At 41.0% G+C, this 26,140-nt stretch overlaps 1 protein-coding gene across 5 annotated transcripts in view; it reads right to left on the bottom strand.

Annotated features, from left to right (window-relative positions):
- Positions 1–6,017: 6,017 nt before the first annotated feature.
- Xcl1 (X-C motif chemokine ligand 1) overlaps positions 6,018–26,140 on the bottom strand; it is a 100,243-nt gene continuing 80,120 nt past the window's right edge. For 2 of the 5 annotated variants that reach the window (XM_041663067.1, XM_041663066.1), the window contains exons 3-6: positions 21,353–21,501; positions 9,507–9,656; positions 7,025–7,139; positions 6,018–6,261 (exon numbers count right to left, since the gene is read on the bottom strand). In XM_041663067.1, coding sequence (XP_041519001.1) covers positions 6,105–6,261; positions 7,025–7,139; positions 9,507–9,567 — 333 coding nt within the window. In that variant the 5' untranslated portion in view covers positions 9,568–9,656; positions 21,353–21,501 and the 3' untranslated portion in view covers positions 6,018–6,104. Of the gene's footprint in view, positions 6,262–7,024; positions 7,140–9,506; positions 9,657–17,990; positions 18,033–21,352; positions 21,502–26,140 lie in introns of those variants that run through there. The other 3 variants (XM_041663069.1, XM_041663068.1, XM_041663070.1) reach the window with 2 other exon arrangements.

The following is a 26,140-nucleotide window of genomic DNA, read 5'->3' as shown; positions in this document are numbered from 1 at the left end:
GTCTGAACAGTTGCAGGCATGAGACACTTCCGCTGTTAACAACCAAATGTTTGAATCATTCTGATTCCTTGAGATTCAAGACTACTTCCTCCAAATAAACATGGCATAAAATGTGAGTGTTATAATATGTTAACAGCATAGGGAAATCTCAGTCAAGGAATAAGAGAAGAAGAACCACAAAAATAAGTCAGATAATGTGTCATTATACTGATCATCAACTTTCCTATCCTATAAATTTTGTAACAATGCTAGGGCTTTTATCTAGTGCAGGCGTCAAGCACCTGTGTTTAAACAAGCACTTTCTCCTCTCCATCCATTCAGTGATTGTGCTGGGTAGTTTTATGTCAACTTGACACACGCTAAAGTCATCTGAGAAGATCTCAGTCAAGAAAGTGCCTCCATCGGATCCAGCGGTAGGCAAACCTGTATGGCATTTTCTTAATTGGTTATTGAGTGGCGCCAACTCTGTGCTGGTGGTCCTGGGTTCTACAGGAAAGCAGACTGAGGAAACCATGGGGAGCAACTCAGTGAGAAGCACCCCTCCACGGCCTCTGCATCAGCTCCTGCCTCCAAGTACCAGCCCCGCTTGAGTTCTTGTCATGACTGCCTTTAGCGATGAGGTCCGTTGTGGAAGTGTGAGCCTAATAAACACTTTCCTCACTAACTTGCTTCTGGTTGTGGTGTTTCATCACAGCAATAACAATCTAACTAAGACAGTGACGTACACCTCCAAGCCCAGCGGTATAGACAGCTCCTACATCAAGTAGCTCTGAGGAGCAGCATCTCTGTCAGTGAGGGTAGGAAACAGGATTTAAGTCCTATGTTTCTCTGTTAGCCAATGTATGTCTGAGGTCTGTAGATCACCAGGGAATGGCCTGCTTATCTGCGGCATCATTGTCCTGGGGTATCTGGAACATCAGCCTCACTGAATATCTGCAAAGGTTCATCAGGACAGCCATAGTTCCTTCCAGCTGTGGATCTTACTGTTGAAGACAAAGGCTTGTGACTCTATGATTTGGGGCAGAATAAAATAAATGCTACAAGATAGGCCTTGAAGTTCAGAAAAGCACTTTTGTTTCATGGTCTCGGTTTGTGGTTCACTGGCTCCCTGACCTGGGGTCTGAAGTGAGGCAGAATATTATGGTAATGAGAGGGAGAGAACTGACGACCTCAAGGCAATCAGGAAGCAAACAGAAACAAGGGTCAGGGCACAGGATGTATCTTTCTAGTCTTACACACCTCCCAATGCCATCATATCGCAAACACATCAAGGGGTTAACCATTCTTCTTGTTAACAGTCTTCTGAACACAAACATGTCCCAAAACCCAACAACCTGATGAGCCTGTGGGAGCAGGTTGGAGTCAAAGAGAAAGATGATTGTGCAGTCTCAATAGCGATGCCAAGCAGCACAGTCGGACAGGAAGTCAAGACACATGGCCTGCCTTTCACCTTCTGATCTAATGTATACTACCTCCCACCAAGTGGGGGAGGGGATCCCATGTCCCCTCCTCCCACCAAACCCTCCATCCAGTCCTGTCCTGGCATTCCTGGTGCCCATTCCAAACCTTTGCTTTTACCTCATTTCTCTTTTCTCTCATTACAAATTCACCCTCTGGCTCCCATCTGCCTCCCACTGCTGTATGACAAATCCCTCCTAAAATAACACCAGTGACTCAGCGGTGGGGATTTTATTCCATTTATATGTCCCTTTCCCCAGGCCCCAAAGGGCACAGAGAGTTTCACAGATACTCAGGCTTTTCCTAGCCCCATTCTTCTGAAAAGGTTTGCCTGGAGAAAGGGAATGAAGATGTAGCTTGGGCTTTGTCTCAACTGCTTACATATCAAGGAGATCTGTGGTGCTTGCTTCTCGCTTCATGACTGTCCCTCTTCTGGTGGCCATGGATTCATCAGAACAGAATCTACAGCAGCAATTAGACCAAAATCTTATCAATCCTCTGTTGATTCTTAACCACTCACCCCAGCTGAAAACTTTAGAGGAGTCTCAGTTTATCAAGTTCATGACATATCCAGTAGGTAGCCAGACCCTTGCAGCCTTGTGCATAAACCTACGCCTCTAAGTCAGAGATTCTCAGCCTTCCTAACGCTGTTACCCTTCAATACAGTTCCTCATGTTGTGGTGGCCTCCAACCATAAAATTATTTTCATTGCTATTTCACGACTGTAATTTTGCTACTGTTCCGAATTGTAATGTGAATATCTGTGTTTTCTGATGGTCTGAGGTTACCCTTGTGGAAAGGTCATTCAACCCCTGAAGGGTCGCAACTGCAGGTGGAGAACCACTGCTCTAAGTGACTACCCTAAACTTGGATGCATCATGTTGTCCTCCCAGCGCCCCCACCCTATTAAATCTTGCCCTTGCCCTTCTGCTTGGGACCTCTTGGACCTGGCCTCAAACCACCTTTCCTCCCTGAGCTCTCTAATCCCCACCTACCTATAAGCAGTCTCCCTCGGGCGCCTCCATAATTTCTTTTATGCGATTCTTCTGGCAAGAGTACCCACACTGATCATTTGTTCCTGGCAAGAATCTTTTAGGACTTAAAGGCACAATTCTTTTGTCACCTCTTCTGCAGAGTTTTATTTTTTTAACTTTCCAAGAGTTTATTTAAGTTCACACACCAAACAACTCTCCTTTATGTTAGTATATAGATTCTACCAATGTCATTTTCTCAGTACTAAAACCTGAGTCATATCCCAACCTCCTAACTTGGGTCCAGCTCATTCTTTTTTGTTTTTTCAACCACTCTATCATTTTACATTGAGTATTGAGTATTTATTAGACAGATAGATGTGTGTATGAGTTGTGTGTGTGTGTGATGTTCATAAAAATTAACTGGAAACATCATGTACAGATATTTTACCAAGTTTTAGCTAGACATCAAGTCCACGGCCTCAAATTTCAACTACTAAGACAAATCAAATAAAATGCTGCTCAGGGCAATATAAGCTATAACAGAGGAAAATCCAGGAGCTGATCCAGCACGTGGGAGGGACCTCACCTAGCCAGATGACATCAGATAAGAGAAGCCATGAGTTTGGCTGTCTGAAACACCCAACTGGGAATGACTTTGATGACAGTCACCTGCATCATGACAGCTAAGTAGATCCTAGTCCCACATACTCTGTAGGAGTTTCACGAACACTCAGGAATTCAATAAATCAAAACAGACTCAGGTGAGGATTCTCTGTAAGTACACTGATATTGGGTGTGTTCCTTCTTGATCTTAACTGCTACTTCCCCCAGGTAGTTAGCTCCAATTTTTGCCTGCAGATCTGATCATAACTAGTAAGTAACCTAAGAAACCATACGAGCAATTTTCTTGTATCCTGATCCTGGCCATATGCGCAGAAGAAAGTGAAGAGGAGTTTGTTGACCTGGGCACTTGCCATGGAGAGCTGAGCCTGCCGGGCCAAGTCCAAAGGTCACTAAGTCCAGAGTGGCCTGCTAATTGGCTTCTTGGCCCTTGTCTTGTTCTCTATACTCTAAACTGATCAGTCAGTAGAATTCCCCAGTGACTTTAAATGAAATATATATTCACGGGTCTGAAGACAGGACCTTCCCGGGTTTCCAGTGTCTCTCCAACCTCCCTTTGCCCCCTTGCATTGCTGTGCTGCCTCCATTTTGTCTCTCAGGTGTAGTAAATGCTTCCACTTTCTTAGCACATCAAGGTCTTTCTCCTCCGCAATCTTTCATACATGCTGCTTGTTTTCCTTGCCTGGAAGGTGATGGAACTGCACAGACAACTCTGACTTGTCCTTCTGGTATCAGATTATCTTCAAGGTGAAAGCTGTCCAGACATCCCCTACACGGCAACACCTAAACAGATTTGTTGCTGTGCGCCCAAGGCTCTGCTTACCTACAAGTTCACATGTTACCCTGCATACTTTAATGTTATCCCCACTGCAAGCCTATGGCAGTTTGGAGCACAGGGACAAGACGTCTTGTTTAAGTTCTGCATTGCTGCGCTCAGGAAAGCCCTGGGATACACAAGCTGGATGAGTAGCTGGAAGAGGAAGCCTCCTATTTTCCAGAGTGAAGGGAAAGTGGGGAGAACTCATGAGAATAAAAGAGGATTTTTTTTTTCAGCTCTGGCACATAGAAGAGCCTCAGAGATTATTGAATGAATTAATTTATAAAATAAACAGCAGGATACATAAGAGTATTGTGTTTACTTGAGTCACCTGGTCGTTACGCCTTCCTGTATAGGAGAGTCATGGGACAAGTGACTTCTGAGGAGAAGGCAGCTTCAACAGCTCAAGAGGCCAAACCTGGAGCCCTGCTCCCAACTGTTGAATCTGAATTCTGTCTATTAATGAGCAATGGCCCTTAAGAAAGCTAATAAATATTTTATGTCTATTGTTTTGTCTTTAATTGGGATTTGTCTCAGTGGGTGGGTGCACCCCTCGTGGTCTTGACTTCCTTGCTCATCTTCTCCCTCCTTCTGCTCCTCATTGGGACCTTGGGAGCTCAGTCCAGTGCTCCAGTGTGGGTCAAATCCAGTGTGGGATTTGTCATGTGCCCAGGTGATCCATCACTAGCTAAGCAAGAAAGTACCCTCCATTGCTTAATAAAAAACAAAGTGTTTGTTAAAATTCTTTAAAACTGAGAAATCAAATGTTACCCATCTTCTTCATTCATCTCATTACCACTGTGATCCTCTGGGGTCTGGGAGTCATTTGGGAAGCACACATATATAATTAAATCAGAAAAATCCAGGGTTGAGAGATGGCACAGTGGTATAGTGCTTGGTGAAGACCTTGCTGCTCTTCCGGAGGACCTGGGTTCATTGACAAGCACCCTCATCAGGTGTCTCAGCCCCGCCTACAACTTCACTTCCAGGGAATCTGATGCCCTCTGTTCTCCTTAGGCCTCTGCACACATGTGCTTTACATAAACTCACAAAACCCACACACTTGCATATATAAATTAAAAATGATTGATAAACTATTTTTAAAGATCAAAATACTACTCTGTTTATCGTCTGAGACGCTTGGTTTTCAGTCTTGTCTAACATGCGTTTGAAAATCACTGTGAACTACTGGCAATGGGAAAGAGTAGGTGGCTGGATCTCTGCTGGGAGGTGACAGTTTAGTGGTTTCTACTCTGGGTCTCTGTATAGACAGAAATAATGTGGCCCAGCAAGATGTCCTCAGGGAATGTCCAAAGGTCTCAATACCACACAGCATCTCTCAGCAATTCTTCTTCAACTCAACTACCAGGATAAAGTCGGTTCTCGCTTTCAGACAGCTTAACAAACACAGTGTGAATCACTGGCTTCTGGGATACCAGAACCACAAGCTGGAATCCAGTCAGCCATTTAATGAGAAAACAGAAGAGCATAGTTTGGGGTGCTGAGTGATCTGTAAATTGTGATCTCGTTGAGAGAGAGATCCCACGTGACAAGGACTGGGAACATTGAGAGCCCATAGGTAGGAATGCAGAGCTTAGACAATGGCAAGCAGAGTGCCAACAAGAGAAACCATCATAAAGCAGTGAGATAATTATCTAATTTACAATACATCGACTTTTACTTGACCAACCTACCAAGAGGTAAAGGATTTTCCTCAAGTTAAAGTGGAACGGAGCCACTTTCTGAGATGTTATCCTTTGGAATGGCAATGTGAGGACAGCTGGATGGTTTCTCACAACTTTGATAAACAACCCTCTACTATGAGACTGAACCGGATGGTGACTGTCACCGTATGCTACAAAATTTGTAGCTCACTAGCAGAGAACTATTGCACGCTGAACCCAAGAGTGATAAAGCGGCTTTCATCTCCATAGACACTAGCCCAAATGTCTCCCATCATGGATATCAGAGACAGAGAGCAGGAGGGACAGAGGTCAAAGAGACAGAAATAAACAATATATTACCTTTCCCTCTGTATAATAAATGAAATATAGACCCATCCTCAATAATAAATATTTATTACTTATAACATTTAAAATGAATGCCATAAAATAATAATAAACAACTTTATTCATGTAACATTTCGTAAAAAGTAAATATAGCACAATTAGTCCATGAGCCTGCGAACTGAGATGAGCTACTCGGCTGTTGAGGGAACACTGTCCCAGACAGCACTACCCAGACAGGGTCATGGCTGAGCTGGTGGACCGCTGGGCTCTCGTGGGACTAGTTTCGGTTATGTTCTTCCTCCTATCCACAGTTCTGATCGCTGCTTTCACCCACTGGGCATGTGGATCAGCACAGATTTTCACTCCTCGTCTGGTGACAAAGCTAGGACGCAAAAAAGAGATAGTGTTAGCTGTACTGTCCAATGAAAGAAGATCTGGACAGAAGTCAGCCGAAGAAACCACCTTTCAAACCCTGAAACAACCCATGAGCATCTTTCTTCTGTCATCTGTTTTAGGAAAGGGAGGGAAATCTCCAGGTGACAGCCAGCTGTTGGCGGCTGTCATTCACCAGTATAACCAAACACTGGAGCTAAAGTGGACTCCTAGGACCATTTAGTTCAGCTGATCCGTACCTCCTTCCTTTTCCAGCCTGGAACTATCTACCTCCTTGGGGGAATTAGAGATAATGTCCATGAGTTTCTAAGAGAGAAACTCTAAGCATGCATCAGAGAGAGCGCTGCTCCTTCTGAACACAGGGTTCTGGAAGGCAGTGTAGGAAAGTTCTGGATGTGTTCCATTGAGGTATAACCACACACAAGGTGTGCTGCTCTACACAGTAAGTATCTTACATTAGTCTGGTTATTTGAGCAAATCCTAGCCTGGGCTGGCCATCAGAACTGGACACAGTGCCCATCTATTTTCTAGTCAGACTCATCTGGTGAGCAAAAGAGGAAAAAGGGGGTGTGTGTTCTTTTATTTTTTTCAATAATCATCATTGGACAGGACAGTGAAAGACAAGATTGTTATAAACAGACTGGGCTAGTGACTATGCTGAGCGTTCCTCCATGGTGCCCTATTTTTCCTGAGGGGGCAATACTTCTTCCTATTGCATTTCTAGATAGGAACATCTTTGAGTAGACACTCACATAACTGCTTTCAATATGCCCTCCCTGATGGTATAGGTCTTGATTCTCTGAACCGGCAGCGGCTGGGTCCTTAAGCTCACACAGAAACTCTCTTCTAGGGCTTCAGTCCCCACGCCTAGAAGAAGAAAATGAAAACATAAATAAAACTGCAACTCAACAAGTATCAAGTTCAGAGTCACTTATTAGATTACTCTAAAATGTACCAGGAGTAGAAAACCGCTTGTTCTTTTGGGGAAGAAATAATTCCCATTGGTATCCTGGGTCTCTTGTTCATTATATATTGAGGTAAGTGTCTGGCTGATTTTTAAGAGATCAGTAGTATTGTTTCGGCAATTTCTTTGTAAAAGTAACAAGGTGGCCTTGTGTGGTGGTGCACTCCTTTAGTCCCAGCAATGGGGGTCAGAGGAGGGTGACTCTCTGTGTGGTCTACAGAGTGAGTTTAGGGCCCTCTAGAACTGTGACCGGGAGGCATTGTCTCACAAATAAATACATAGTAACCGGGTGGTATCCATCTTTGTATATGACAGCAGAGTCCTCGGGACACTCTAAACAGCTACATACTTAGTGGTGTCCTTTTGTGTCCTAAAAGTCAAAGGCACTAATTCAGATGGGCACGGACCCTGTTTAATGGAGTCCATGTTATAGTAAGGTAGCCAGGAAAACAGAGACAACGGAGATCATGTCAAATGCTAATTTTGCTGTAAATTAGGTAAAAGAGAAGGTTGCAATAAAGGGTGATCTGAGCAAGCTATAGTCAAGAGAAGAACCCAGTACATTTTTGCCTGAACAAATATACGTGTTCTCATTTGTAATAGTCACACGTGGGACATGGGATGGGAGAGTTTCCTCAGGATTTGCCATTAAAGGACCCGACTGAAGGGGGACTAAACTCTTCAAGTTCTTAACACAACCCTCCATTGCACAAGGAAAACTATCCCAGAAGAGTCAAGGAGACTAAGGAGTTGGTAACATCTAAATAGGCAAAGTTTCTAAGTGCTAATTTCACAGCTGCCAAGACCTCCAGTCATCCTGATAACGATCAAGTCTGAATTGGAGCTGCCGCCACAGGAAGGCCTTTGTCTACCATATAGAACTAGAGGCTGGGCACCTCTTTCCTTCATGGCTCCTTTGCTTTGTTCTCGGTACCAACCTGCCCATTCTTTGCCCTCTGCCAGTATCGTTTTATGCTAAACTTCTCTGAACTCAGAGAAAATCTGGCTTCTTTTAGCTTTCTTTCACCATTTAAGAACAACATGTCTCTGAGTCGAGTGTTCATGGATGCCAAGGGCCAGCAGAACCCTATTGTCCACACCAGGACTTCTACAGCTTCTCAGCAACGTGGGGGGGGGGGGGGTTGACAAAGTGTCGCAAAGACACATTTTTGCCCGTTTTGACATCACTAAGATACCAGCAAGGTTTTTTAAACTCCTGCAAGGAGAAAGCTTGGGAATCTGAGAGCAAGTCTCCAGTTCCCTAGCTCCTGCAGACTGTCACCAAGCCAGCCCTGGCCTGAGCCCCAGCAGGTCTCAGGAAACAAGCAAAAAAAGCAGCGGAGAGCTGCACCTCCATCTCAGCAAAAAATGCCAGCCTTTTAGCAGCGTGAGACCTAACTGAATATTCTTGAAGTTTTTTTTTTCCCTTCATCAATATTTCTTCTTTTGCCCAATGTCAAGGATTTCCAGAATGTGTTCTCTTTATTCCCTTTATGCTTGTAGAATCTATGATGAAGTTATGGTATTATAGTCTAAGTGTGCAGAACAGAATACAAATAGGTCTATAACTCCAGCCAGAAGAAAAAGGTGACCCTTTAGGAAACATCAGCTGAAATGTTCAGCTATAGCTCAGCGCATCTGCATCCCATTTGGGCATGTCTTCCAGGTTCGTTAGTCAACAGAGTGTGGACTATCTGTCCCACTCAGTATCAGAGGCTGTCTTACATCATAAGCGGTAATGTTCACAGCAATATTGGCAGACTCCTCTATTTAGTTGAGGGTAATATTGATTTTCTTAATATGAAAATATGAGCTCCTGATCATTTTATGCTTGATGTTTTCAAGTAGAAAACATAGATTTGCTTTCAAACACACCGTCTGGACCTCATTCCCCACTCTGATGAAACTTAAAGAGTCTGAGAATTTATCAGATCAAAATGAAGTAAGCAAAAGCAAGCAACCCATTGTAATCATTGCCAGCATTAATAAAATATCATTATAAGGAGATTGGATGTGCTTAAATAGTCATCAGTAAATAAAATCAGATTTATTCCATTTTAATTCCAGCTCACAGTGCTCAGTGTATAGACAGAATATAACACTCAATTTTAAGTAAATAAGCATAAGCCTAGAACGGCTGAGAGTTGAAACCAGCATTTCTTTTGTGCATATGGGAAGTCTGAGGCTTCCCTGGACAAAGGAGTTTATTCTAATCAAGACCCAAGTCAATCAAGCCTGGTCCTTGTCCCATCAATAGCTGCTCAACTTACCTTCCACAGAGAACGTGGTGAGGCAGCAGGCTCCCAGGAAAGTCAGGAGGAGAAGTCTCATGGCTGAGGTCTTGCTGGGCTGTGCAAGAGTATGGAGCAGACTCCCCAGGAGCCCCTTTTATTTGCCCCCTCCATTGGTCAGCACACTTCCTGTGGTGAGAGGGGGCTCTCAGGGCGAGTGTGAAATCATGGAAAGTCTTTGCAACACTAATGATATTTTTTTTTTCTTTAAACACAAGTACCTTGACTGTGTTCATACTAACATGATACTTTGTGGCCTTTTCTTCCCCCCATGTGGTTAAAGTGACAAATGTGTGCATGAGATGAAATGTCCTGGTCTCCTTCACAGCGGTGTCTAAAGTCAGATCTTCCGTCCCAAAGGCTAGCCAGTGACATGGCTCAGTGTGATAGCGGGGCAAAGGAAATGAGGTGGTGTGGTCACTGTGGTCCAGCCCACCTGTCTGCTGTGACAGAAGGCTTCTCCAACCACAGATCAGCAGCTCCTGGTGCCCTGCCTGACTCCCCAGGACAGCAAAAGAACACTACAGCTACCCTGGATTCGCCTGCCTTTTCTCTCCATTCTTCTCCTCTGCCCTGACTCAGTGTACCCCCATTTCTTCAACTTCAAACTACTGGAGGAGAAACATTTAAATAAGTGTTTATGGAAAGTCTCTATGTATGTTTGCTGTTTGGGGGAAACACATACAAATATATTGAAGCTTACTGAAAACTCATTCTACAGTTTTATTTTAAAGAACGTGAGAGAATACTAGCACTTTCAAGGGGGCTGGAGGGATGGATCCGTGGGTAAGTGTACTTGCTGCTCTTTCAGAAGATGAGAATTTCACTCCCAGCACCCAAGTCTTGGGGTTTGCAACCACCTGTAATTCCAGCTCCAGGGAATGGGATGCCCTCTTCTGACCTCCATGAGTACCTGAGCACAGGTGTGTGGGTAGATGCACATACAGACAAACAGATAAAAGTAAAATTCCAATAGCTTTCCTTTTAGTTGCATTCATATGTTTACACAATTGTAGCAGCCTTTTTTCTTCTGGGCCACCAACCAGCTCCCAACTCATGACAAGGAGACTTCGTATTAGCTATGTATTCTCAGCTGTATCTTATGCTTTTCTCAGTAGCTCTTATAACTTAAACTGTTCCTCTTCATCTGTGTTTCCTCTGGGGCTTTTTACCCTGTCTTTCCTTCTGCATATCTAACATTCGCTGCTTCTCATGTCTGACTGGCTTCTGGCCCTGGGCACGTCCCTCTCTTCCTCCCTGGTTCTCTCCTTTTCTCCTTCTTTCTCGCCAGCCTAGATTTCTCCTCCTACTTCCCTTTCCGCCCATCAGCCCTGCCCATTTTTCCTCTGCCTACTATTAGTCCTTCAGCTCTTTATAAGAACAATCAGGTGCCTTAGGCAGACAAGGTAAAATAAAGACTGCACATTGTTACATAATTAAAACAATTGCAGCGCAAACAAATGTAACACATCTTTACATCATTAACAAAGGCAGCAGAACCCAGGAAGACTAGCCAGCAGGAAATAATCAAATTGAGAGCTGAAATCAACAAAATAAAAACAAAGAAAATAATACAAAGAATCAATGAGACCAAGAGTTGGTTCTTCGAGAAAATCAACAAAATAGACAAACCTTTATCCAAACTAAGCAAAAGGCAGAGAGAATATTCAAGTTACAAAATCAGAAATGAAAAGAGGGACATAACAATAGACATGGAGAAAATCCAGAGAACAATTAGGTCATATTTCAAAAACCTATACACCACAAAATTGGAAAATTTAAAGGAAATGGACAATTTTCTCGATAAATATCACTTACTAAAATTAAATCAAGACCAAATAAGCAAATTAAATAGACCTATAACTGTTAAAGAAATAGAAACAGTCATCAAAAGTCTCCCAACACACACACACACACACAAAACAGGGCTAGATGGTTTCAGCACAGAATTCTACAAGATTCTCAAAGAAGAACTAATACCTATACTCCTCAAATTATTTCATACATTAGAAACAGAAGAAACATTGTCAAACTCTTTTAATGAGGCTACAATTACCCTGATATCCAAACCACACAAAGACATTACTAAGAAAGAAAATTGCAGACCAATCTCACTCGTGAACATTGATGCAAAAATACTCAGTATAATACTGGCAAACCAAATCCAAGAACACTTCAGAAAAATTATCCACCATGATCAGGTCAGCTTCATTCTAGAGACACAGGGGTGGTTCAACATACGAAAGTCTGTCAATGTAATTCACCATATAAACAAACTGAAAAAAAAAACCCACAAGATCTTCTCACTAAATGCTGAAAAAGCCTTTGACAAAATACATCATTCCTTCATGATAAAGGTCTTGGAGACAGCAGGGAAACAAGGAATATACCTAAACATGATAAAGACAATATACAGCAAGCCAATAACCAACATCAGACTAAACGGAGAGAAACTCAAAGCTATCCCACTGAAATCAGGAACAAGACAAGGTTGTCCACTCTCTCCATATCTATTCAATATAGTACTTGAGGTTCTAGCTAGAGCAATAAGACAAAAAAAAGGATATCAAGGGGATACAAATAGAAAAAGAAGAAGTCAAACTCTCATTATTTGCTGATGATATGATAGTTTACATAAGGGACCCCAAAAACTCTACCAAGGAATGTCTGTAACTCATAAACACCTTCAGTAATGTACAGGATACAAGATTAACACAAAAAAATTCATAGCCCTTGCTCACACAGATAATAATTAGGCTGAGAAAGAAGTCAGAGAACCATCATCCTTAGCCATAGCTACAAATAACATAAAATATCTTGGAGTAGCTCTAACCAAACAAGTGGAAGACCTGTATGACAAGAACTTTATATCTTTGAAGAAAGAAATTGAAGAAGATACCAGAAAATGGAATGATCTCCCATGTTCTTGAGTAGGTAGACTTAACATAGTAAAAATGGCAATCTTACCAAAAGCAATCTACAGATTCAATGCAATGCCCATCAAAATCCCAGCAAAATTCTTCACAGACCTTGAAAGAACAGTACTCAACTTCATATAGAAAAGAAAAAAAAAAAGAATAGCCGAAACAATTCTATATAATAAAAGAACTTCTGGGTGTATCCCAATCCCTGACTTCACACTCTACTACAGAGCTATAGTACTGAAAACAGCCTGGTATTGGCATAAGAACAGACAGGAGGACCAATGTAACTGAATCGAAGACCCGGATATCAATCCACACACCTATGAACACCTGATTTTTGACAAAGAAACAAAAATATAAAATGGAAAAAAGAAAGGATATTCAACAAATGGTGCTGGCATAACTGGATATCAACATGTTGAAAAATGAAAATAGATGCATATCTATCACCATGCATAAAAATCAAATCCAAATGGATCAAAGACCTCAACATAAAGACAGCCACACTGAACCTTATAGAAGAGAAAATGGGAAATACACTTGAACGCATTGGCACAGGAGACCATTTCCTAAATAGAATCCCAGTAGCACAGATACTGAGAGAAACAATTAATAAATGGAACCTCCTGAAACTGAGAAGCTTCTGTAAAGCAAAGGACATGGTCAACAAGACAAAATGGCAGCCTACAGAATGGAAAAAGATCTTTACCAACCCCACATCAGACAGAGATCTGATCTCCAAAATATACAAAGAACTCAAGAAATTGGTCATCAAAAGAATACATAATCCAATAAAAAATGGAGTACAGACCTAAACAGAGAACTCTCAAAGGAGAAATCTATAATGGCTGAAAGACACTTAAAGAAATCCTCAACATTCTTAGCCATCAGAGAAATGCAAATCAAAACAGCTCTGAGATTCCATCTTATACCTGTAAGAATAGCCAAAATCAAAAACACTGAAGACAACTTATGCTGAAGAGGTTGTGGGGTAAAGAGAACACTACTTTATTGATGGTGGGAGTGCAAACTGGTACAGCCACTTTAGATTTAAGTATGTCAATTTCTCAGAAAATTAGGAAACAAACTTCCTCAAGACCCAGTAATATCACTTTTGGGTATATACCCAAAGGCTTCTCAATTGTACCACAAGGACATGTGCTCAAGTATGTTCAAAGCAGCATTGCTTATCATAGCCAGAACCTGAAAACAACCTAAATGCCCCTCAACCAAAGAATGGATACAGAAAATGTGGTACATTTATACAATGGAGTACTACACAGCAAATAATAATAATAATAATGACATCTTGAAAATTGCGGGCAAATGGATGGATGGATCTAGAAAACATCATATTAAATGAGGTAACCCAGACCCATAAAGGCAAATGTCATATGTCCTCACTCACAATTGACTTTTAGACATAAAGAAAATAGAAAAAGCAGCCTATAAATTCACAATCCCAGAGAAGCTGGACAACAATGAGGCCCCTAAGAGAGAATACATAGATCTAATCTACATGGGAAGTAGAAAAAGACAAGATCTCCTGAGTAAATTGGGAGCATGTAGGAGACTCACGTACCGTTAATGTGGGGGGGGGGGGGGGACTCAGAAAACTTAACGAAGCTACTGTGTAGTCCCACAATCCCACAACTTTCGAACGAAAGAAAACAGTGTGTGACAGAGGCATCTGTATGTCGACACTCATTTGGCCTTCTTAGCAATAGCCAAGACATGGAATCAACTTCAGTGTCTATCAGTGCATGGATGGATCCAGAAAATGTGGTAAGTGAACCTCTTAGAGTATAGTATGTTAAGTCACATAAGACAAGCACAGTAAGACAAAACTGCTCTATGACTTCACTTACACGCCAGATATAAAAACACTGATCTTATAGAAACAGAGTAGAGTGACGGTTAGCAAGGACTGAGAAGGACTTGAGTGACACTAGTCATAGGACACCCAATAGCAGTTGACAGGAGAAATGATTTCATGGAATCTATTCTACAGTGTGCTGAGGACAGTAACAATTTATTATATTCTTGAATAATCCTGAGAGTGAATGTAAAGAACTCCCACTTAAAAATAACCGTGAGATAATACGTTTCTTCACTACTTCTAAAAAGTATATATACTTCAAAACCACATTGCATATGACAAGTACATGCAACTGTGTCTTTCAATTTAAAAAAAAAGTAATAAGAATGGAAATAAAGTGTGAAGATTGTGCTGTGGTTTTACACATTTTTATTAAAAACATAGACAATGTGACTGTACTCTTCCTTAACATATTAAAATGGAATTTCTTAAGCTCTCAGTATGATTCTTCACTGTGCATTTACCGATTCAAACAGTAGAGTCGCTGGCACAGAACAACTAAGTGACAAGTAAGACAGTAGACATCAAGGGCAAGGGGAGCATCAAACTGACCAAGAGTCTTGTCAGTAGCAGTCACACAAATGGAAATCAACGTAACAGTGTGACCCTCATATTTTCCAATGCAAGTGGCAAAAATTAATAACCATTATAATAGCACTATGATGCCAAAAAATACAGAGAAGCATATCACTTAGGATATTAGAAATTGATGTATGTTTTCATAACCCACTGGGAAAAAAAGAAACTGATAATCTAGTTGAAGAGAAGTCCATCATTGTCATATAAAGCCAAATATTCATGTGTTGCAAGATTAAAAATTTCTGCCTCTAGTTCTAAACTTGAAACACACTAAGTAAAATGTTTTGAGTGTTCAAGTGCTCTGATTGAAGAAATATTAATCAGTGGCACTCTGTGCAATGTAATTAATTAAATAATAAATAAAGAAGGTCACATATATGCCAATGGTGATGATGTATATAGAATTGTATAATTCAGATTAGACTGATGCAAAAATTGATGCAAGTACTTCTAATCAGTTGTCCGCTTTGGAGGCTCTCCTACAAAAAGTGGCCCAGGAAACTGGGCTGCTTCTACTCTTAGTTAATGGTATCTCTTGGTGACTGAAAGGACAAGGCTGCAGAGAAAAGACACCCATATTAATCACCAGGAAGATGCATTATTTGATGGCATTGTATTAGTGAGAAGCACTTACCTGGTGCCATTTAGAAATAAGGATAGAAGGGAAGAATGGGCAATATGGGTATGCCTGGGAAACACAATCACAATTTGTGCCCAGAACAAGAGTAAATAAAGTCTGCCATTTCCTGCTGTAACTACATGTTATGACTAATCCAATTGTGTACTTAAAGTTTAGTTTTTTAAAGAACAAAAATTGAAGAAAGGTGACTGGGGTCATTATTTTCTTTGAAACATACCTCTCTATAATATGTCTTAAATCATAGCTACTTTTACTCCTGAAGAATTTGCTTCTATGTTTTCTGATAAATATAGTATGATTGCTATGAAGGAAGGTTAGACATTGTAGAAATTAGTGTGTGTGTGTGTGTGTGTGTGTGTGTGTGTGTGTGTGTGTAAGAGAGAGAGAGAAAGAGAGAGAGAGACAGACAGACAGACAGACAGACAGACAGACAGAGAAACAGAGACAAACAGGCAGAAGGCAGACAGAGGGGGGAGGAGAAGGAAGAGGGGAGATGGGGAGGAATAGAGTGCCGTGTGTGTAGGTGCCTGCAGAGGCCAGAAATGGGCATCAGACTCCATGGACCTGGAAAACAAACAGTGTGAACTCCCTAATCTGAGTGCTTGGAATTAAACTCAGGTCCTCTGGAATGTAACAAGTGTTCTTAACCACTGAGCTATCTGTCCAAACCCTACAAAATATTTCTGGTTTTTGTTTAGTTTAGTTTTGTTTTGTTTTTAAGAAATATTGATCCAAGCCCCACTACCCAGAAGTAACCACTTAAGCATTGTAGATGGACCTTCCTCTAAAGTTATTTTAGATAAATATGTCCTGTTGGGAGCTGCAGACCCCTGGCCCTTGACTTTCTTTGCCTGCCTCAGACCCTTTGCCTGCTTGAGTGAACTGAGCAAAACACTTGTGCCTGCTGTTGCTCTGAGCATGAGACCTTGATGATAGGGGAGTGGATCTGAGGAGACCTGCAGCTGAAATATCCTGAGAGCTGGGGTGTGGCTATCCATTAAGGATCCCTATATAAGCTTCCCTGGAGCACAATAAACTAGGCATTCTTGTATCAAGGATGACCCGTGTCCGTGTCTCTGTCTGTCTGTGTATGACTGTGTTTTTAAGTCTCTAGCTTAGTTCCTGGCTTGCATACTGTCCCGTAGTGTAGGGGCTACAATGCCCATGTATATATCATCATACACCCTCTCTACAGCATTACATGGCTCTAGGTTTATCATACAGTGTGTGGACTTTTGGACTAACACTAAAGTGTATTAACCTGCTTAATTTTTCAAGCATTATGATGGATTAAGTTGAATCCTTATCTACATTTTATAGTCGAGAAGCTATAGCTTGTAGATGTTAAGAGGCTGAGTCACCCACATGTTCTCCCGAAGCTCAAGAAGGTAAAGAGACAATTCAAACCCAGGTCTGCCGACTCTAGTGTCAAGATACTAAGTCACACTGGCCTGTCAGATAATCTCTGTCATAGTGCATCACCTCTTAATGGGTCTTCCCATTGTTCCTTTATTTAACCCACAATCACATAGCAAAAAGAATATACTTTTTAAAAACTTTCTGCTCTTATCTAAACGATCTCTTTAATTTTCCCCCAGGAAGCATGCTTAAGGCTCCCTTTAATCTGAGATAGGCTGCTTTCTTTCTCTCTCTCTCTCTCTCTCTCTCTCTCTCTCTTTCTCTCTCTGTCTGTCTCTCTCTCTCTCTGTCTCTCTCCCCTTCCTTCCTTTCTTATTTTTTTAAAAAGAAAACAAACTATCTTTTTTTTCCTTTTACATACCAATCCCAGTTCCCACTCCCTCCCCTTATGCCATCCCCTCCATCTTCACCCCACCTCCACCCCACCCCCATCCACTCCTCAGAGAGAGTAAGGCACATTGCTCTGGGGAAGGTCCAAGGCACTCCCTACTATATCTAGCCTGAGCAATGTATCCATCCAAAAAGCCAGTATAAGCAGTAGGGATAAATCCTGGTGCCACAGCCAGTGGCCCCTCAGTCTGCCCAAGCCATACAATTGTTACCCACATTCTGAGGGACTAGTTTGGTCCTATGCTGGTTCCTTTCCTGTCTGACTGGAGTTGGTGATCTCCCATTAGCTCAGGTAAACTATTTCAGTGTGTGTCCCCATCCCTCTTTGCTAATATTCTCATTCCTTCCACTCTTCAACTGGACTTTGGGAGCTCAGCCCAGTGCTACAGGCTGCTTTCTTTAAATGTTGTGTAAAGGTTAAATGTGTAAAAATAACATTGTTTGAAAGATACCTGTCAAGGATCAGACTTGTCTACTGATCCTACAGAGACAAACTGGTGATATAAAAGCCCTCCACGCAGGGCTCAGAGAACCCCATAGAAGCAGAAGCAGAAAGAGTGTCAGAGAGGATGGATGACACCAAGAACACAAGGCCCTCTAAATCAATGTGATCAAAGCTCATATGAACTCACAGAGAATGAAGCAGCAAGCTCGGAGCCTCCACAGGTCTGGACCACGTCTTCTGCACATATATTAGGGCTTCCAGTTCAGTGTTTTTATGGGACTCCTGAGTGTGAACTGGTGGCTCTCTACTTCTTCTGATTTCTCTTGACCCTTTTCCTTCTGTTTGTTTGTCTTGTTCAACCCTGGTGTTTTTGTTTTACCTTATTGTATTTTATCATTATCTCTTTTAAAAGAAAGTCAGTGTATAAATATTGACATTAACATATGAAACTATGACTTTAGAGTTAGGTATAATAATATTTAATTTACACTCCTACTATTAAGATATGAAAGGATGTTTCTCCAATCCTTACAAATACTGGATTTCAATAAATCAATTTAGCCACTGCAAACAAATATGGATAATTCCTCATTGATGATCAGTCTTCACTGTTCCAACAGTAAGGTTAATATTCTTTTATGAATTCCTGATTAACTCTGTTTCCATTACTATTCACTAGTTTCTCTTTTTTTCTTGATTAAAATGTTTTTAGTACAACTATGCTTCTGTTAAATTTCAAGCAACAGCATGTTAGAAATACAAGAAAAGCAAAGGCCCTAGGTATATACCTTGTTTGCAACAGGAACTTAATACACAATCAACAAACTTCTACAATGTCTGTTCTAACTGAAATCCTCAGGCTTAAGAACATAGATACATTTTTTTTCACGTTTTCCTGACTGAGATCTAGACCAGGAATTTCTATAAAAGAGAAAAATTCCCATAGCTCCAATGTTTGGAAGAAAGAGTGTTCTCAAATCCTTGAAGCACAGGACACTCTTTGTTTACCCAAAGCTTTTCTACACAGGGTCCCTTGTTAAGCATCTGACTCATCACAAAGAAAACCCACTGAACCTGGAAACAAGGAAGGCTAGGCCATGGCAACCAGGAGAAGTTTTGCCACAAATGGTCTTTAAGGAATCATTCTGTCTTTGAGGCTTCTAGTGATGCAGGATGCAGTACTCCCATCTTTGTATCAGAAACTGAATTTGTCCACCTCATGGTATACAATGGAAGCTTTTTGTATCAGAAAATTGGAAATCAATCTACCTCAAGACCCAGCAATGCCTCACTTTGGCATATACCTAAAGGATGCTCACTCATACCACAAGAGCATTTGCTCATCTGTGTTCATAGCAGCATTATTTGTAATAGCCAGAACCTGGAAACAACCTAGGTGCCCCTCAACCAAAGCATGGATAAAGAAAAGGTGGTACATGTATACAATAGAGTACTACTCAGCTGTGAAAAAAGTCATATTGAAATTTGCATATAAATGGATGGAACTAGAAAAAAACATCCTAAGTGAGGTAACCCAGACCATGAAAGACAAACATAGCATGTGCTCGCTCATAAGTGGATATCAGATGTATAGCAATGGATAACCAGCCTATAGCAACGGATAACCAGCCTATAGTCCACAACCCCAGAGAAACTATGTAACAGGGAGAACCCTAAGAGAAACATACATGAATTACCCCGGGAAGAGAAATTAGACAGGATCTCCTGAAAAAATTGGGAGTGTGAAAGGGGTGGAGAGAAGGGGAGTGGAAAGGGAGGGAAGAGGAGAACATGAGGGAACAAGATGGTTAAGATGGGTGAAGAACAGAGAGGGAGAGCAAGGAAAGAGATATCTTGACTGAGGGAGCCATTATGGAGCTAGCAAGAAACCTGGCACTAAGGAAATTCTCAGGAATCTACAAGAATGACCCCAGCTAAGACACTAAGCAGTAGTGGAGAGGGTGCCTGAACTGGCCTTGTTCTGTAATCAGATTATCTTAATTGTCATCATAGAACCTTCATCCCACAGCTGATGGAAGCAGATGCAGAGATCCACAGCTAAACACCGGACCGAGCTTCTGGAGACCAGTCTAAGAGAGGGAGGAGCGATAATGTGAGCAGGGGGTTGTGACCATATGGAGATATTCACAGAAACAGCTGACCTGAGCTAGTGAGAGCTTGCTGACTCTGGACTGATAGCAGGGGCACCTGCATAGGACCAAACTAGGCCCTCGGAATGTGGGGGACAGTTGTATGGCTGGGGCAGTCTGTGGGGCCACTGACAGTGGGACCAGGATTTATCCCTAGTGCTTGAACTTTTTGGAGGAATACCTTGCTCAGCCTAGATATAGGGGGGAGGGCCTTGGTCCTGCTTCAAAGAGATATGTCAGACTTTGTTGACTCCCCTTGGAAAGGCTTACCCTCTCTGAGGAGTGAATGGGGGGCTAGGATGGAGGGAAGATGGGGAGACTGGGAGGAGGGGAAGAAGTGGGAACTGGGAGAGGTGTGTAAAATGAGAAAATATAGTTCAAAAATACATTTCACAATAAAAAAGAATCCAACAGTGCACATTTGCCTACATACCTGCTCTGGTAGCATACACACTACAATGGCAGTATTGCTTAATTGCATGGTTTTTGAAGCCTAAACTATTTTTGACCTCTAGGCCTTTAACAAAAAAAATCTAACTTCCATTTACTTGTATTTATTTTTATATCCAGTTATGTTTAACAAGATTTCAACTCTGTGAAATACGTAGAGAGAAGGAAAGACTAAGAAAATACACAGGCATTTTAAAACAGCGTTCTCTGAAAGTGTGTGGTTAGGCTGGGAGGGTGAACGGGAAATTCAGTGCGAGCCAAGTACTCGCATACACCGTCACCAAAAACAAACTCGAGTTTCCGGAGTGCCACATGGTTCTGAAGTTATTAAAACGCTGTTCTGCCCTGTATAGGCATGAATTACTCAGCACCAGGAACTAGCAAGCTCAGGAGAACAGGAAATGCTGCATGTCCACCACCACCTTACAACTGCTTACAGCAAGGTTGGCTACACTCTCCATTGTTCACAGGTCAATAGAGAGTCTAGACTGTAACGCAGTCTCCAGGGAAGAAAGGCAGCTGGTCTCTACCACGTCAAGCCAACCATGTGCCAAGAAATTAATGCTATTAAACAGACAAGTAGGGTTTCTTTTTTATTTCTGTCTTAGTTATTTTTAATGGTATGTCTGATATGTATACCTGAGTAAGGAGCCCATGGAGGCCCAAAGTATAAGTTCTCCCTGGAGCTGGTGTTACAGTTTGTAGCCACCAGACGTGGTTGCTAGGAATTTCTGGAAGAGATTCTGAACCTCTGAAAAAGCAGCAGGCATTCTTAACAACTGAACCACCAATCCAGCCTCTAGAATTTTTCTTTCTTTTTTTTCTTTCCTTTTTTTCATATAAAATTCCATAGCCATGAAATCTACTGTGGTCCATAATTACAGGCATTTCTAGATAGCCTAATCTGGGTATCAAACAAACTCAGCTTTTCTGTGAAAGGAAAATATACCTGTCAAGACCCAAAGCCAGCATTATAGGTTAATACTACAGTGTGCTCAGTATCGTTCTTTGCTTGAGAAACCATACTGTTTCAGGACTCATGAGCTGTGAAACCAGACGTCTGCATCCTTCTTCAGGCTCAGCGACCAAAAGTGGTACCTGGAAGAGAATAAAATCATCCTACCTCATAGTCATCACAGTTAGGAACAGAAAATTCAATATATCTCATTTCTAGGGAGGGGTCAATAAATAGCAGTGATTAGAACCAAAAGACAGACACGGAGGCCATTAGACTCTGAAACCAGGTCATCAGTGACAAGGGAGCAACACGAGATTTTCATGGCAGAGTATAATTTTCTTTTGTTGAAAGTAATGATTCATGATTTGATATCAGCTACTCCATGGTTTTCTTACTCCTCACACATGACTTCCTTCCCGTATCTGAAACACCAGGAGGACTAACTTATGCATGTCACTCCCTGGACACTTCTGACATCAACCTGAGGGACAGTTCCATCTTCCCAGTGGGAGGTTCAGTCACAAAGACAAGACTTTTCTACAATAGAACAACGAGGTCATGAAAAATCACGAATTTCTCAATTTTCAGATTAATTGAATGACTTCCATCTGTGTCTTCATAGGAATTTCATATTTTTCCAGTAGAACATAATAACAATATTAAATGCTGATGGCAAATATTTTCTTAGTTGCCCCAGGCCAATAACCTGTTCCATAGAGCCCGAGATTTTGAGAGTGCGTGCATTAACTTAAAGGGTCTATGGCTTTGGAATGAATCTGAATGGGACCTCAAGAAAATCCAGCCAGCAGTCCACCCTCCCCGTGCCTCCTGTAACGGCACAGTAGACCCTGTATCGTTGCTAAGGTTACTTATGCACTTTGCGGTCATTCACAAACATTACCACCAACACTGACAGTTTTTATCCTATACTGGGCATATATCTGTTCTCTCTCTACACAAATTTGAAGTCTATGAGAAGCGAGACATTGTTCATTCTCACACCTTTATGTATAGAAGTGTAGTAAATATTTATTGACCGAATAAATGCAAGCATACTGATCTTCTTGTCTTTTCCTTTTCTCCTACAAACGGAGGCAGAAGCACTGTTCAAAATATTATGCAGCCCTACCTTGCTGATAATTTACACATACATTTTCCAGACACAGAAGGCTATAAAGGGAGAAGGGGAAAGAATATACAAGCTACAACAGACCTTGAAGTTATCCAGATAGTCTACTATTCTTAGTAAATGGGCAAACAGAACAGAGTTACGGGCAATGTCCTGAAACAAAGGTCTATCCTGTTACATCCATCAGCAAACAAACCGCCACCACCGAATGTATGATCTCTGTAGGAGACAAGAAGATTGATGCCTTTATTCTCTGTTCTCTCCACCACAGAAGACAGAACCTGTTCTTGAAAGGGCGAAGTAAAAGATCAATGGGCATAGAGGAACTGTTTACCCAGCCTCTCCAGACTCCTTGGTACGGTGAGGCTCTCTAGGGGAGTGCTCATTCAGCATGCACCAAGACTTAGATTTGATCTTAAGTACTACAAAACACATTAAGCTGAATTAAATTTAAAACGAAAGAAAAGCTCGTCGGTTTCCTTTTACCTAGGCATCCCCATACTCCAATGCACTTGGCCAGGACAGACCTCAGAGTAAGACAAAGGCCAATACACAGTGCAGCCTGGGATATCCAGCACATCTACTGTCTAGCATCTGTAAACAATATTATGTGAGTAATGTTTTAAATATTCAAATATTGGTCATCATCTTCCTTCTAGGAACTGTGCTTAATTCATAATTTATCATATGGTATTTAACATCTCTCAGAATGAGCCATAATTGTAAAGATATACCTACTTCCCAACAAGACCTGTTAGAGTTTTATAATTTTCTTTACTGCTTAGCATCTCTCTGTCTCTCTCTCTCTGTCTTTGTCTCTGTCTCTCTCTCTGTGTCCCATATATATTTATATATAAATATTATATATAATACTACTATCTGCAATAACTTATTTCACATAGTGTAGTGTCCTCAGTTCTTATCCATGCTGTTCTTCCATATGTTACATATCATATAGACTTATATATGATATACTTTATATCAGATATATACATATTTTTTATGTACCATGCAGTATATATTATATACTTCAGATATATTATATATAATGTGTCTTGTTTAAGTGTGGAGAGATAACTTCTTTTGAGCTCTACCCTCTCAATATAGTACACAAACAGTATTATTAAATATAGGCCTTATATTTTTCAGAAAGTATCTATAATTTATTCATCTTGTATACTCTCTACCCCACCCCCAGTAGCCCTTGGTAACCATTCTACTTTCTGTTTCTATGAGACTGTTTTATTTTTCAGACTGCTGAGGTGGGGGTGGGGGAGTAAGCTGTGGAGCACATAGAGGTCAGAGGACAGCATCGTGAAGTCAATTCTCTCACTGCATCTTTACATGGACATCGGGGATCCACTCAGGTCGTCAGAGCTGCATCACCAGGTAGCAAGCCTCTTTACCCACTGAGCAATCCCAGTGGTCCATCTAGAAGTCTACCTTAGATACTGCATACAGGTGGAATCATGTAATGTTTATCCTTTGTGACCGGCATCATTTCCTAGAGTTCCCAGCAGACTGTCCCATGTTACAGGGTTTTCTTCTTTCTAAGGCTGAATCATTATTGCTGCATACAGCATTCTCAACAATTGTCCACATGCTGGTAAACTTTTAAGTAGCTCCCATATCTTCAAGCCTATGAGAAGTGTTATATAACATGGGAGTATAAAACCGCCTCAAATCCCTGACTGATTGATTCTTTGGAATATGTGTTCCAAATTAATTTACCTGATCATATGGTGTTCTTTTGGGGGTGTTGTTGTTGTTGTTTTGGTTTTAAGGATACTCCACTCTGTTTTCCATAGTGCTTGTACACTGTACATTTTCAAACTTGCTGCCTTTTGATTTGATAATACACATCCAACGTGGTGAGAAGTTTGTAGTTTTCCCTTAACATCTTGGATGCATAATAACACTGAACATCTTTTTATGTATCTGTTGGCCATCTTTATGTCTTCTTTGAAGAAGTATCTGTTCAAGTCCTTTACTCATTTTTACTCTAGATCATTTGGATTGGGGGGGGGGGTCTCTTGATTTTGCTACTGAATCTCCTTTTGTTTGTAATGTTTTCCTTGGGTTTGAATCAATATTTTTATAGAAATGCACCACAATAGTACCAACTTTACTTTCCCAATGTCTTTCCTATTCTTATTTCATGGGTGGTACATTTGGTATCAACAGAAAAGGTCATCTTCAAATTCTAATCACCTAGATTGCTTTCTGTTTCCTCCTAGGGGCTCAACAGCTTTCACTTTATATTAGCTCTATGATCTATTTTCTATAAAAGCTGCCATGCTTGTGTATGTTTTTGCCCTTTTCATGTGGATATATACATTTTCAGAAAAATTTATTGAAGATATTATTCCCACTTCCCCAGTGAATCTCTTCATCTCTTAGTCAAAGATCAGTTTACTTTACTTGGGTAAGGCTACTCCTGGAATCCCTCGTTTGCTCCCCCATTGCATTTGTCTATTATTTCACTGTCCTAATTACATGGATTGCTTTAAAATAGCTGTGGTAAGGGTCACAGAAAATAGGGCTCCAATGTTACACAGAATTCAAACTTGTACCTCTGTAGAGTGTGGTGAGGACCCACCTGCAGACCCCCACAGTGTGACTTGACAATTATTCCTTATTAAAGCATGTTGTTTGCAACCAATAATTCAAACTGAAATACAAAAGACTAAATGATCCCCATAGTCGTGCCGCTGCATGGTTTCCATGAAACATTGCAAATGTGGTCAGTTCTTTATTGTAGAGGCCAAATAGTAACGAAGATGAAAATGGGATCTAAACTCAATCAACCTGAGTCTACTCTTGGCTTTCCTACTGACTAAAACTGTTTAATGCAAGAAATCAAACAACTGTCTCATCTATATTTTTATTCTGAAAATGATAATAAATTTTGACTCAACGGAGTTATCTTGGAGAACAAAGTGATGATAATGAAGAGAATTTAATGGATAACAGGTTGCCTTCAACTAATGTTTTTATATTTACTATCTACCAAACATGGAATAACATTCTAAGGGTCTACATTTGATGTGTTATTCAACATCCAAACAATGGCAATAATAGAGAAAATAGTTGACTATCAGAATTTTTAGCAGAAGCACGCTGGTTTTTTTTGAGTAGTAACAGCTTCATGGTTCAATAATGATAAGACACTGACATCACATCCAATCAAAAGAAGGCATCCGTGTATACTTAGACTTGAGTGGGTGCCTATAATTTGCAAGCTTACTCTAGCTATTAATGGAAGAGCTCTTATATCTGTTCTAACTAACTGATGGTGGTTTATGGTAGAAATGATGTTTCAAGAAACAAATGTTTGTTGCATGGCCTACTTATTTATTCAGTTAAAATAATTTTAATTTTTCTTTTTATGTGAGTAGTTATGCCTATTAGTTATAGGAAATGATTTTAAACATCCAGGTAAAATGGAGCTAAAGCCATCTAGAATGCTATCTCTCAAAGAGAATTATTCCCAGAATATCTCTGGGCTTGAGCTATAACTCAGTGGTAGAGCACTTGCCTAGAATGCATGAAGCATTCTCAGCACTGCAAAAATGCAAGCGTGGTGCATGCGGGTACTCAAACATGCAAGTTTGACAGCAAGCTTGACGCCAGCCCTAATGCTGTATTTT

This window comes from Microtus oregoni, unplaced genomic scaffold, assembly GCF_018167655.1.
Source record: "Microtus oregoni isolate MIOR12 unplaced genomic scaffold, Mior012 000013F_ref0000133, whole genome shotgun sequence".
NCBI lineage: Eukaryota > Metazoa > Chordata > Mammalia > Rodentia > Cricetidae > Microtus > Microtus oregoni.
This window is presented reverse-complemented; position numbering and strand designations above follow the sequence as displayed.